This window comes from Pseudochaenichthys georgianus, chromosome 1, assembly GCF_902827115.2.
Source record: "Pseudochaenichthys georgianus chromosome 1, fPseGeo1.2, whole genome shotgun sequence".
Classification (NCBI taxonomy): Eukaryota; Metazoa; Chordata; class Actinopteri; order Perciformes; family Channichthyidae; genus Pseudochaenichthys; species Pseudochaenichthys georgianus.
In genome coordinates this window covers 20,259,323-20,273,446 of record NC_047503.1, presented here as the reverse complement: position 1 = coordinate 20,273,446, position 14,124 = coordinate 20,259,323, and the positions used below count along the sequence as shown (strand labels likewise).

Sequence of the window (14,124 nt, the reverse complement as noted above, 5' to 3'; positions counted from 1 at the left end):
GTAAATGTATGTCACCCTCCTATACGCTCTATTTTGTTCTCTTCCAACTCCTGAGGTGAATATTCTGTATCTGTTATACTCCCATGTTTACAAGTTAACTAGCATTCAGTAGATTTTAAGGGCTTTTCATAAAAGAAGCTGCCTGTTGCAGCTACACATTTGATGAGAGCGCTTAGAGTGAATCGACACAGTAAAGTAAATCTAAAACCTTGAACTGAAAGACTGCTTTTCATCACAACAAGTGATACATTTCAATATCAGTCAACATTGGTTTCTTTCAAGTTTATGTTTTCTTTCAAGTTCACCTGCTGCACCCATGACCACAAGGTTTTCATAAAAACAAAACACACACGGATCACCTTCTGAAGGCCTTGTTCATGTAGAGGTGAAACACCTCTACATGAACAAGGCCTTCAGAGCCCTAATATGTTTGTCCTACCTGAAACAGTTAGGACAAACATTTTAGAGCTCTGGTATAGCAAATGTAAGTTTGGTGTGTTGGATCAGTGTGTTGCTGCACAGTGTGAATGTGTTAGCTACTGGTGGTTACGTCAGGGTTTGAGAGGTTAAGTCATTTGTTAGTAAAAAGTTGGATGAGTTCATGGCTGTCTTATTCGTCTAAGAATTTGGAAAGGAAACAGTTTTTTTTTTCTTTTTGTCTGAATTCACCACAGCTGAGTCATTCACACAGCACCATTAATTTCACGCACAGAGAGGCGATGACAGATTGTGCTGTGCGCGCACGTCTTAAATGTGTGTGCGTGTGTGCTTGTTGACGACTGCAGGAGGAACACCTGTGTGGACGGACGCAGATACGTACCAGCAGAGATCACTAACTTCTACACCTGCCTGTTGAGAAAAACAAAAAACACACACACACACACACACACACACACACACACACACACACACACACACACACACACACACACACACACACACACACACACACACACACACACACACACACACACACACACACACACACACACACACACACACACACACACACACACTTTATGGCACATTAAATGGCCAGTGGTTAAAAGTGTTTGAATGCATTTTAATCCGACACATTTATTCTTAAGGGGCCTAAAACGCTAACTGTAACTATGCCTTATTTGACAAACCTTAAAGTAATGCATTTTTTAAGCCTCAGACTCTAATGGCGGAGAAGTTCGGCAACACATTTGTGTTCATGCAGAAGTGTGAAAAGTTGTTATAACATGACAGACTTGGATTATATGTAAGAGTTGTGTAAGAGTTTGAAAAAGGAGGATTTGATATAGATGTTGTGTTAACCGTGGGGGCATCCAAGAAAAAAAAATCTCAAAGTATTACTTCAACGTGAAACTGCTTTCAGTGTCGTTTATTTTGCAATAGCCATTTGGACTTTAAAGATTAGACACCACACTTGAAGAGATGAAATCAAAAGAGAAGATAATAATTGTTCCCCTTGTCTATTTCTTTTGCTCAGGTTATCTCCGCATTGACCATTACCTGCTTGATCCAACATTGGAGATCTAACCAGTCGATGGAAAACCCCAGAGAGGACAGACAGAGCGTAGAGAGAGGGGGTGGAGGTACGGCAAAACACACACACAAATACACACAAGCCTTCACACATCAGTCAGACAGCCCTCTAGTCAGGAGAACCCCTGGCTCACCTTCACACAGATTTACAGATCATACACACACACACACACACACACACACACACACACACACACACACACACACACACACACACACACACACACACACACACACACACACACACACACACACACACACACACACACGCGTACACGCGTACACGCACACTCACAGAAGTTGTACTGACATGAATCTACACAGTCACTTTGACTCACATAAACATGCCTCCCCCTCCCTGCAAAAACACACACACACACACACACACACACACACACACACACACACACACACACACACACACACACACACACACTTCAAAGGAAGATTGTAACCTGACAGGACGGCAACACTAAGAACCCACATGCAGCTCCTTTTTTTTCCAATTCTCCCTCTCAGAAACCCACCTGTTTCTTACAAACTTTCAAGTCATAGCTCTCTATCTCTCTTGCCTGGTTTTAAGATTTCTGTGTGTGTGTGTGTGTGTGTGTGTGTGTGTGTGTGTGTGTGTGTGTGTGTGTGTGTGTGTGTGTGTGTGTGTGTGTGTGTGTGTGTGTGTGTGTGTGTGTGTGTGTGTGTGTGTGTGTGTGTGTGTGTGTGTGTGTGTGTGTGTGTGTGTGTGTGTGTGACATACACTCTCAGTCAGTGTTCGTATGCTGGTACTCAGGCACTGTCTGTCTGATGTTCTCATCCTACACTGTACACCCTTATCAGAGGATTATACACACACTGAGCCATATCTTAACTAGACACAATGTAGCCATGCTCCTGCCAGCACAACTGGGCAGATGTGAACCGCAGCACCCTGTAATCTTATCTGAAACATGTTGCCGAAGTGATGAGCCCGTATGCTGGCACCGACCTATACATGGCAACATCTCCTTGATGTGAAATGCAGCTGGAGACATAAAACCATTTGAGATCAATCTGACAGAACTGGTGTTTCCCCAGTGTCAGGCAAACATAGGCCAGATGTTGAACAGTGCTAGCTGACGGGTAGCACTGAGCTTTTCTTGTGTAAAGTCGGTCAGGTTTTTTTGAGCATTTTCAATCCCATCCCCAGCACGCAGGGGTCCTGTGGGTGTCACAGCAGGGGGTTCAGGCATTGCACTTCACTCACAGAACTCTATATGTTAGAGCACTTAGCCTGTGCAAAGTAGAATAAAGGTTACTTCACTTTACGTGGGAGTAAATTCCGACATCACACGTGGTCCCCAGGTCATCCTCCCTGCAAAGAAGGTTTAAGTTGGGCCACGGTAATTCGAGAGATTGACAAATGACTGAGCTCTGGTAATTGAATTGTGCTCCAGTTTCTCTCCACTCAATCTGATTACACTTTGATTATGAATATTCTTATAGACGCAGTGAGAGAAAGACACACACAAACACACAGAATGACTAAACATCACACTTTAAGGCCTATTTAGTTGCTGTTTTGCAGCTTTTGATTATACCACAAGATAATCCTCAGCAAATACAGTTTGCACAATTGTCATCAAAAAGCTCTGTCCCTTGTTACTGTTTCCACGCCCATCACGTTTTCTAGTTTTCTTTTTTATTGTGTCATCTTTTCTTGTCACTGTAAGTAGGGCATCTTGTTCCTCTCTCTTATTTTGCAATGGAATAAGGGTTTTACGACTAGGGAATTGGTGCCATCTATTGCTTCTATTTCTCTCAATGAACCAACTCCTCATAATCACATAATGGTAGTGCATACAAATACATGTTTGTGGCTAACTTAATACAAAGCCGGGATCGGATAATCACTGTTAAGGGTACATTGTTTTTTAAACTGTTGTTTCTAAGGTCAACACTTAGCTTTGGAGATCAACACACTTGGCTGCGTTCAATGGATGGAAATAATTTGTTGTTCTCTGCCTTGCTACATAATTTCCTTAGCACTCAAGCAAGAAGAAGGGATGACTCAGCCTAAAAGATGATGCTATCATACATCAACATCTAGCCTTTAACAATGCAGCCATACTAGTGGTACTCAGTCTTTGCCGGCAATAGCTTAGAAAAGCTACTTGCTTTACTGCAATACATTTAGGAGTGAACCATACATCAGCAGAATTGGACTGAAACTGACTTATTTGCTTAATTAATCCAAGCTGCTACCGTACAAACAGATGACAAATACTTGATCTCACTGACTGATTTTAACAGACTTTATGAGTACTGTCAACATGTACCCCAATCAAAGTGTCAATATCTCAATTACATTATATGGAGTCTGCAATGTGCAGGTATGTTGGCAGCCATATAAACAGATATAGTGTGGTGAAAGGGCGCTCCAGGGATATTACATGTACTACAAACTCTAGGCTGTATAAAAGAGATGTATTAGGTCTTCTGTGACTCTCTGACATCACGACACTACATGATGCTTGTGGTTGTGGAGATTAAAACGTATTGCTGTCTACAAGGATTTTAAATCACATCTTTCATCACAATACAACATTATATTGATTGATTAGACGACGATACCATATTGCAGTTGCCTGCAATCAATATGAGACAATACAGTATTGCCAATTAAGACCATCAGATACATTTATATGGACTCACAAAAAGCAATTAAATCATGATTTGACAATTTTATTAGATGACTCCTTCACACATTAAAATTAAAAACAACAATCTTGAATTTTTTAGAACTGTTGTTCATTAAAGTGCAATCATTTCCTTATGTTTAAGTGCAACTGTTTTTGTATCTTTTAAGAAAGTCCAAAAACAGTGTATCTTAAAGCTGATGATATGTACTGATATTTTCACTTTGCATTGACAATATTGGATTTGTCGATCTTTGAAATAATATGAATCAAAATGTTGATACCCATAACGGTTACCAGGCAAGGAGGGGCTGACGAAAGAGTTGCATTTTGGGAATTATCGAACTTCTATGGGATCCAGTGTTTTCAATGCTTAACTAAGTTTATCTCTGTCACTGCTGCATCAACTTAGACAATTCTCAAAATGTCGAGTTATATTTCACACCTACTTTTAGGTGACGGACTTGTTTCTCCAACGAAATCTCCAGATTTTCAGACAAGGAGATAAAGTTAACCCAATAACAACAAATAAGTAAAAACTCTCTCATGGCTTGTTATTGATATCTTTTTTTTATTTAATCTCATACCTGTAAAAATATATTCTCAAAATAAATAAATATATGAAATAAATATACTGTATGTCCTAGGAAACAAAAACTCATAAATAAGAATACAATCTGTCCACAGGTTCATAAAGGCGTCTTCGTCGGTCCCGTGCTCGGTTTGGCTGCAGTCGGTGGGAGAACCACAGATTTCCTTCACTGGGTTCTAGCATGAGTCTCTGGGACACGCAGTATTCCGGCACAAGACACCACAGAAGAAGTCCTTATAAAACTCCATTGGATCTGTCCTTCTTCTGTTGTTCCTCATGCACTTTGTAGAAAAGTCATATTTTCTGAGCAGCATCACTCTTTGGAGTAGTTTCAAGGTGAATCCATCTCAAAAGTCAGTTTGGTAAAGATGATTCCCTGAGCTCTCAGACCTGTTTCCTACAACAGACATGGCTAATTTCTAGTGCATAAAACTACCTTTTTGTGTAAACCAGCCACACAGTGGAATAAGCATTTTTATAAATCATTCATTTAGCAGCCACAGTAGTGTTTCGAATAAAAATAACTGAAAACTGTGAAATTGACAAGACTCACCAGCCACATTTAAAAGCTAGTAGCAGCCATTTGTGAGTCTCGCCTATTAGTTCACTCACTTTTTTCCTCTTGAACATGCAATTTGGACTAGCAGGTAGATTTTAATTAACGGAAATCAACAAAATCCATAAATCATCTGTTTGGCTACCCAGGCTTCTGCATAGGCCGATAAAGGGGCAAAATTAGGGGCTCAAGTTTTCAGTCATGGGGCCTTCACGTCTTCCATAGAAGATCCCATAATGCTTAGTCAAGCTCCCTGACTAGTTTCCTTCCTCCAAACCATTGGATGGGGGTCTTGAATTGGGAGCACTTTTTATGATCCCATTTTGTCCTGATCAACAAGATCTTCCCTTCAAGAGGGGATAAGGATTATGTGCACTTGGGTTGCTTCTCAGCTCAGACAGAGTCATGATAATGCCCCTTCAGTCTCAGCTCTGGCCCAGTATGTCCCTGTACAGCTCTGGTACTCTATCCGGGTCCACGGGTCTCGGGAGGAAGTGAGTGAACCTCTGATGTCGCCTCGACCTCGTTCCATCCCGTGACGTCCCATCTTTGTTGAGAGCAACAAAGTAAAATGCACCTTTTTCTCCATGCCGGTATATATTTGATGAGTAGGTGTTGTACCAGTTTTCTTCAAATTGCTCCTTAAAGATGGATTCTGCAGAGATCTTTTCCTGCACAAAGAAAGAAAGGCAAACATTTGTTTAGTGATGCAAAATATGCCACCTTCTGGCCGTGAGATTGGTTGGAAATTGATATAGTGATTATGGATGTGTGTGTTCAGTGTTTAGTCAACAATGTGTGTACTCACCGATCCATACAGTTCTCCCTTATTGTTCATGGCCAGGTAGAGTCCACTGTCCACTCCTCGGATGCTAACCAGTCCAACAGCTAGACTGATGAACTCCAAAATGCCTGCAAACATTACATTACATTCACTTGTCAGAAATGTTGCATGTTCAAAATGGCATACAATAAGCATATTCATTCTTATTAACATATCTGATATCACACATAAGCATACATTTTAAATATTAGGTACAATATAAAATAAGTCCTGAGAAAGTTGCAAATTATCCTAATTTTCTGACACAATTGAGGTAAGCCAATGGAGAATGTCCGAAGAAGCATTGACTATGAGACTAAAAGTGACTTTCACTCAATACAAAGAAAAGTACAGTACATATTACTATCCACACTAGCTGACTCTGTAGAGCAAGGCTGCGTCTGGAATGGCCTCTGGCATTAAGCAACATCCAAGTCTCAAATGGAATAAATCAAGTGCCAGGAGTGCTACGGCCTGCAGCACCAAGAGAAATATCTTCCAGTTCTACTTTTGATCTGCTGTAAACTGCAGATGTCTTTCTCTACAACTGAATATAAGCTGGTAAAAGTAAAAGAAAATCGTCTAATCTATCTCAAAGAGGAAAAACATGAAATACTCAATGTACCATCTGGTAAGCTCGTTCATCTTGTTGTATATGTGATAAATAATAAGTTAATTGTTTGAGTTATGGGGAATAGGAATGGGTGTAGACTTTTTTGAACTCCTTTTCTTACAAAAGTAATATATTCACATTGTTTATTTATATTGTTTTGAACTATATGTTTGATTTTTATTGTATTGTTATGTTATACTTATTTTGTTATATGTTCTTAATAAACTAAATAAAACTAAACATGTAATAAATCTGTATGCCTTAACATCTACTGTTAGATTACAGTTAGGTGTTAGAGCAGCAGCTGCCATCACAGTGGGCTACTTCATATCCCAGTAACCTGTGTGGCGGAAGTATGGATATTATAATGGTATGCATAGTTTTAAATTAACAATCAGTTTAACATTACACTGAACTGTGTGTGTGTGTGTGTGTGTGTGTGTGTGTGTGTGTGTGTGTGTGTGTGTGTGTGTGTGTGTGTGTGTGTGTGTGTGTGTGTGTGTGTGTGTGTGTGTGTGTGTGTGTGTGTGTGTGTGTGTGTGTGTCTGTCTGTTCCAGGACCTCCACCGTACCTGTCATTCTATTCTACAATAGTGCCTATACATATACTGTAGCAAGCAGAAATTCCTCAATGCACTATAGGCGTGCTACTCATAATCATAATTACAATGAATATTATTTTTGAAGTGGTGTTTACCGAATGTGCTGTGGTCCTTCCTGGTGCCCTGCACGGTGCCGTCGGGCCGGATCTCCAGGTGGAAGCCGGTCCTGCAGTAGAGCTGACGCCGCCTCAGAATCCCCTTCAGATAACTGAGGTCGGCCAGGCTCCGGGACAGCCTCTCTGCGGACACCAGGTGGTCATGCTGCTGTCCCAGTCCGGTCACCGAGTTGTAGTCCACCGCCCCGGCTGGGGTGAGAACGAAATGAGAGCCAACGTGAGCCGGAGCTGCACCCGCGGGGCCAAAGCTGTCCAGAAATCCGTTGGCGAAGCTCCCCACCTCCGCCGCTGCCCCCATCACAGATAAGACCGCCGATCCGGGTTTACAGCACAGGAGATCCAATTGATGAGCGGTGAGCCTCGGTACGAACCAGCGAGGGTCAGTCCGTGAAAAGGAGACAAATAAAAGTTGGACGTGCGGGAGGAGAAAATCCAGAGTGAGTGCACGTTTGTGGCGCAGTCACCAGCACCTGTAATTAGATTGTCATCTAATTAAGATTAAACTCCAGCGTTATCTTGACGTATGCAGGTATCCCCGGTTGCAGCAGCCCGTGTCCCTCTTCTCCTCTCTCCTTCTGCTATTTATCCCCCTCTCTCAAATCCTCTGCCTCTCTCTCCTCCTCACCTCAAGATACTCCCCTTTGCTCCAGAGCACTTGAGGGTTTTCCTCTCTCTCTCTCTCTCTCTCTCTCTCTCTCTCTCTCTCTCTCTCTCTCTCTCTCTCTCTCTCTCTCTCTCTCTCTCTCTCTCTCTCTTTTTACTCCAGCCTTTTATTTCTGCGGTACCCCTGCCTGCACTCTCACACTTCACTCCAACGCACTACTCCCATATGCGGATATTCACCCCGAGTTGCCTTTTTATGCAAATGCGCCCGATCTCCTCCCTTTATGGCTCATATCTGTTTCCCGTGTGATACCCCAATCTGCATCCCTCAGCTCATCGTTCTGCTGTCTCACCTTTGATGTTCAGTTTCAGTGCAGAGAGCGCAGGGACTTGGAGAGGAAATTAAAAACTACTCAAATAAATTAGCAATGCAGGGTTTTCCCCTTTCGTTTTCCCTGCAGCAAGACGAGTGCTTCAATGAAGCTCATAGGCGTAATATTGCTCATGGGCATTTCAGCAGTTGCACATTTAACAGTGTTTGTGTGAGTGTGCCTGTGTGAAATGGACATAGAGAGAGTGTGTCAAACAGCATGAAAGTGATATTGCCATTACCCTAAACGCTTTACAACCCCACGCCCCCGTTTCGAAATGACTCAGGTGCAGCGGGAGAGACAGACAGAAAGCCCCCATTTGCGTAATTTTCGCACTCTACTGTTGATTTATTGCCCCCGTTTTATGTAACCCTGCAGTCGCACGTTTACAGCGCCCGCACAGACACAAACACATGACACACAACCGTACACATGATCCCACACACACACACCTGTGCAAACGACATCACTTGACTGTCAATCCCTTCATTGATCTTTCCACTGGGCTTTGAACAGCGCAGGAGCCCATAGCCTTAATTGTGGTCTTAAAAAGACGAATCAAAGACACTGAGGCTTCAAAGTGCAGGGATCTTGTAAGGGGATCAGGCAATAACAACCAGAAGAGGGGAATATACCTGTTTGAACTGCAAGCTCAGATAATACCCCGACACTTGACTTGACACTTGAAGGGCTTCAGAAGCTGGTAATTCTTTATGTAAATGTACAGTTATAAACATCTGTTTTATTAATCAAACGTTTGGTCGTATTGCGTCGGCCATATATTTAACGAAACAACTGCCGTCAGGTATTGGTCACGTTCTGCCAAAAATAAAAATAAAACGAAATCATTGCAGACCAAAGATTTTAATTTCAATGATGCTTCATTTGCAGAAAAAATTATAGTATTGCCTACATTTATGCACATTTACATGGAGTATTTTGTTTTAGACCAAAATCTTATATTAAACCTGACCTCCTTTCTTCATTCATGCCATATCATTTGTTCAGATCTGTGTTGCTTGGGGTGCATGTTTAATTTAAGACTGAGGTTTATCCAAGCAAGGGCCATGTTCGAGCCTTTATGGCATTGATTTTGGCATCTATGGAGACACGCGCTCGCGCACACAAACGCACGCGAGTGCACAGCTGCCCCCTCCCTTGGGAGTTGTGTTGATAAATGAGTTGAAGGTGCAGAGGTGTTTTTGTGCGTGCGTGTGGTCGCTACGCATGGTCATTTTTTATTAGTGTCGATTTGTCCAGCAAAGCATGACAGGAAGAGGTGGGACAATTGCATGTGCTTTTAATCTTATACGTTATTCTTATACTGTCGTGCTTGCCTACATACATTACATTAGTGTATACTGGTTGTACAACAGTGTATAAGGCAGACAAACAGTGTTTGCGCGTGGCATGCTACCTACTCCTCCTTATTTCCCTCGCTTCATTATTATTTATGACTAGTAAAAAAAATGAACTTTTTTTTAAAAAGGGGACACGATCGATCGGTATCGCCTCCAGGCTGATCAGATTCTGATGTATTGGATATCGACCTGGCCACAATGAAGATGTCAACTGCAATGCCACATTTCCACACACAAGGTGCAAGTAAACAGTTCCCAGGGTCACATAGTTTACTTTAAAATAAACGTTATGTTGGTTTACTGCCCTGTTTGTAGGACTTAGAGTGAAGCCCTAGCCAAAGCAGTCAATGGAGAGGAGGAGAGGAGGAGAGGAGGAGGAGGAGGCCCCTAGGGTTATACCCCCATCACCCACCCACACACACATACACACAAAAAGACATTACAACCTAATCGAATGCCTGGGTAATGGAATAACTAAATAAGTAGCCTAGAGGTTATTAATGCAAGTGGTTCCCAAACATTGGTCTCGGGAACTCCAGGGGTCCTCATTTAAAGCAAAATTGAAAAGGTCCCTATGAAAATGTAGACTTGTTTAATTCCATCACTATTTATGTATGTCACTTAGAAATAGGCGTAAACTCAGATTATTTTTCTCTCAACATTTAGATAGGTCTCGTTCAAATATAAATAAACCACAACAATGAATGTTTTACCTTTATTGGACAAACTGGTTGGCTATTGGGATACAACACATAGTGTGCTATTGCTTGGGTCAATGTAAATACTTGAATTGAGAGATGTTATGCAACAGTCAATATTAAACACCTGGCGGACCACCTTAAATTACATGTCAAACTTGTGGGCATTTAACATCCAAGGATTTTTTTGTACAGATATTATGTTTGCATGAATTATTTAGCATTTTCCATCTCGAGGATAACAAATTAGGTGAGTATTATTAGTCACCGTGATCGGCAAAAACTTGTTTGGATTGTGATATTAAAGGGACAAATTAAGGGCTTATTAGCTATATCAAACCCCTTCAAGAGTTATATCAAGCGGTTTTGATAGTCATTGTTTGATCTGTTTTCAACTTGTGGCTAAATGGAGCTCATAGGAGTGATCCTCGGTGCTTCATGTGAGAACAGGTGACAGGCACATCTATTAGACTTCTCGCCTTTATTCTCTCAGCATCAAAGGTAAAGAAAAAGCCCCATCAGGTTAACATAAGTCTAACATGTAAAGACTTAAATGAAGAGTTCATCTTTGATATCTGTTTGATATCTGCTCTCCATTGGCTCCTTTGATCTTAAACTTCCCACTAGAAATGTGATACCCCACTAACCCTCAATGGAAAGTGCAGAGTGACAAATGTATATATCATTGGTCACTTAGAAATTCCCCTGTGTAAACCAAGATGTTTTTCAAGTTTATTCCAAGATTTAGAGTTAGCGTTATATTTGAGCTCCCGTTCTTTTTTTTCAAAAATGTTTGGGTATACTTTATACTTCTACTTTCGCACGTTTGATGAGTATCTATTTTACTCCAATACATTTATCTGACAACCATACACATGTTATTTAGCTGATTATGAATGTATACAACACATTGATTTAGAACATACTTATAATCAGAATCAGAATACCTTTATTAGTCTAACAGAGTACAGTGCTGCTATTGATAACAGGACTGTAAAATATGATATAAAGTTCATGAATTAGGGTAGCCCCCACTTTGAGATTTGATGTGTCAACTTTAAAATATGCCTATTTTAATATACGTTTTGTTTGAATGAATCCAGTCTCATGTAATTGTCTTAGTTAAATGTAATGTAATCTTAGTATATTGACTACACTGTTTATCTACGACTGAATCTTGTTTATCATTGATCGCGGTTTAAATGTAATCACCCACTCTCATTCAGTGAAGCATCAAATCCTCCCGAGGGACTAAACTCTCAGCCTCAGCATCAACAGAGTGCCCGCACATCTCGCGATGAAAAGCGATACTTTGTGCTGCCTGCAAAGTTGTATCAAAGCAGCAGCACAGCGACAGCAGCAGCAGCAGCAGCAGCAAAAACAGCAGCAGCAATGGCCGCTTTCCGCAGAGTGGCAGCACTGGCCGGAAAGTTAAACCTCTGGACGGCGGCGAGAACCGAGCTCTTCGGCGGTCAGACGGCCAGTGGAGGAAGGACACGGAAATGTCTGGCTGTCGGGATGTGTCTCGCAACGGGAGGTGCCGTGGCGGCTTACTTTTACAACGATACGTGGAGCGGCAGAGGCAGGAAGAGGATGGGGAGTCACGAAAACAACGGTCTGCTGCCGTCCATCCCGACCGTTATTGCCAAGGAGAAGGTAGGAGGCCGATATTTTGTACGGAAACAGCAGGCTTTAGAGACACGTAGACAGGAAAGTCAGTGGCAGGAAACGTGTTGACTTCAGTGTTGACATAGGGGGCCTCGGTATGAAGGGCTGTGGGGTAAAAACGACAGACCACTGAGAGAGACTGCAGAGAGCTTCACATCTTCTTCAGACCAAAGTCGGCTCAGTGAGACGAGCCTACTTGTTTTTTGTACTCATAGTTTTTCCTCTCGGACGGATAAACGGAGTCATTTGTTCCCACGCCCAGTGGAAACAGCTCGCTCACTGTTTTGGCTGCAGGATGATGTGCGCGCGCATATGTGGAAATGTCGCTCTCCGGTTGAGCTGGTGCTGAAATGACAACACGGTGGGGATGTTACGCAACATCTTGCATTCAAGGCCAATGGTGTACAAATACTGTACTTAAAGGTGGGGTATGTAATTTATTTCAGAAACACTTTTTGTTATATTCCATGGAATGCTCTTAACATCCCGATAGCAATGAATATGTTAAATGCTTTGACAATAAATACATACAAAATGTTCATCTGTGGAAGCCGTGGCTAGGTTACCCTAACCCTAACCCAGCCCGGCTAAAGTAACTGGATGGCCTACCTGCCTGTCAGCCTTCCATCTGTGCACAAACTTATCTCGTGTCCTCATTGGCCATGTGCGCGTTCTTGTGTGTTGGAGGAGGGGCTCTGTAAGGAAGTCTGAAGGAAGGGGCAGATTTTTTCCTGTTGTGTATTTTCAAATTATAGCGCACTCGAGCTGGTTTCTCCAAAATTACATACCCCACCTTTAAGTACAATTTCAGAATTGTACTGTTTTGCTACTTTGTACTTCTACCCGACTACAATTCAGAGATAAATAGTGTACTTTTACTCCACTACACACAAACATACACAAAACACCTTTAAAGGACTTTAGTTACACTTGGAGTAACATGCACATACCCTGCAGTATACTGTACAAAGTCATTCAAACTAGCTGCACCTATTCCAGCTTCAATAACACTTTAATGCATCAGTAATTATAATCCAAACTTATCTTATATTATTCTGAAATGGGCCAATCTGCATAGCCAGTACTTTTACTTTTGGTACTTTAAGTATATTTAGATGCCAATACTTTTGTACTTTTACTTGAATAACATTTTGAATGCAGGACTGTCACTGGACTCTCCGTCATAAACGGCTTGTTGGAGCTCCTGCCCCCCCCCCCCCCCCTCCCCCTCCCTGTGAGCCCAGTGGCCGTCTGCGAGACAGCGAGACACAGCGAAACCCTGCCCGAAACACACACACACCCGCAGCCTGGCTGGGAGTTTGTGTGTGTGCCCAGGCTGAGTTCCGCGGTGTCTCGCCGACCCCACACCAGTGAGCCAGCTCACACTCTCCGCTCCTCGCAGCGGCGAGCCTCGCAACGTCCCGCCGAGTGTGTGTGTGTGAGGAAGTCCGCGGATTGGTCCAAACGTAACGGCTCCACGGACGTAATGGACGTAACGGCTCCACGGACGTAACGGCTCCACGGACGTAACGTAACGGCTCCACAGATTGGTCCATTTGGACCAATTACGTTACGTCACTATACCCAAAATACGTCACTATACCCAAGAAGTAAACAATGGAAAAAGAGAAATCTCCAACGAGGCGTTCTGGGGCAGCATAGACAGGTTTTTTCTGTGTTAGAGTTTTACTCGCTACTGGGTGTACTTTGAGGGTTTGTGTCTCTGCAGACCGTTTACATGCAGAACAAGCTACATAACACACAAGGGGACGGGTAATAACCGGAAAAGCATGACATGGGCTCTTTAAGTACAAGCTCTGAATACTTCTTCCACATCTGTTCAAGGCTAACACTTTAAAATCAAATACACACATTTCAGAGTTGTAACTATTTTCCAAAAGGCCAAATACTTGAAT

The 14,124-nt window shown here is 42.3% G+C and overlaps 2 protein-coding genes and 1 long non-coding RNA gene across 10 annotated transcripts in view; 1 reads left to right on the top strand and 2 right to left on the bottom strand.

The window, feature by feature from the left end:
• LOC139434510 (uncharacterized) overlaps positions 1–14,124 on the bottom strand; it is a 385,392-nt gene that overhangs the window by 166,539 nt on the left and 204,729 nt on the right. The gene's annotated exons all lie outside the window — the stretch shown is intronic.
• Positions 4,839–8,043, bottom strand: LOC117454808 (fibroblast growth factor 20-like). The gene is made up of 3 exons (XM_034094009.2): positions 7,487–8,043; positions 6,162–6,265; positions 4,839–6,024 (listed from the first exon to the last, which is right to left on the bottom strand). The coding sequence occupies exons 1-3, from the start codon at positions 7,803–7,805 to the stop codon at positions 5,779–5,781; spliced, it is 669 nt and encodes a 222-aa protein (XP_033949900.1). The 5' UTR covers positions 7,806–8,043; the 3' UTR covers positions 4,839–5,778.
• Positions 11,779–14,124, top strand: part of micu3a (mitochondrial calcium uptake family, member 3a) — a 31,315-nt gene continuing 28,969 nt past the window's right edge. For 3 of the 8 annotated variants that reach the window (XM_071202332.1, XM_071202293.1, XM_034074667.2), the window contains exon 1: positions 11,781–12,196. In XM_071202332.1, the coding sequence (XP_071058433.1) occupies positions 11,933–12,196 (264 nt within the window). In that variant the 5' untranslated portion in view covers positions 11,781–11,932. Of the gene's footprint in view, positions 12,197–14,124 lie in introns of all 8 variants that reach the window. The other 5 variants (XM_071202361.1, XM_071202311.1, XM_034112450.2 and 2 more) reach the window with 3 other exon arrangements.

What these genes read in the sequence shown, in the direction of transcription:
- LOC117454808 (XM_034094009.2), bottom strand. Translation starts at nt 7,805, where the DNA reads ATGGGGGCAGCGGCGGAGGTGGGGAGCTTCGCCAACGGATTTCTGGAC. An exon ending in GAAGGACCACAGCACATTCG is followed by an intron (nt 6,266 to 7,486) that starts GTAAACACCACT and finishes TAATGTTTGCAG; the next exon opens with GCATTTTGGAGTTCATCAGT. An exon ending in AGGGAGAACTGTATGGATCG is followed by an intron (nt 6,025 to 6,161) that starts GTGAGTACACAC and finishes TTCTTTGTGCAG; the next exon opens with GAAAAGATCTCTGCAGAATC.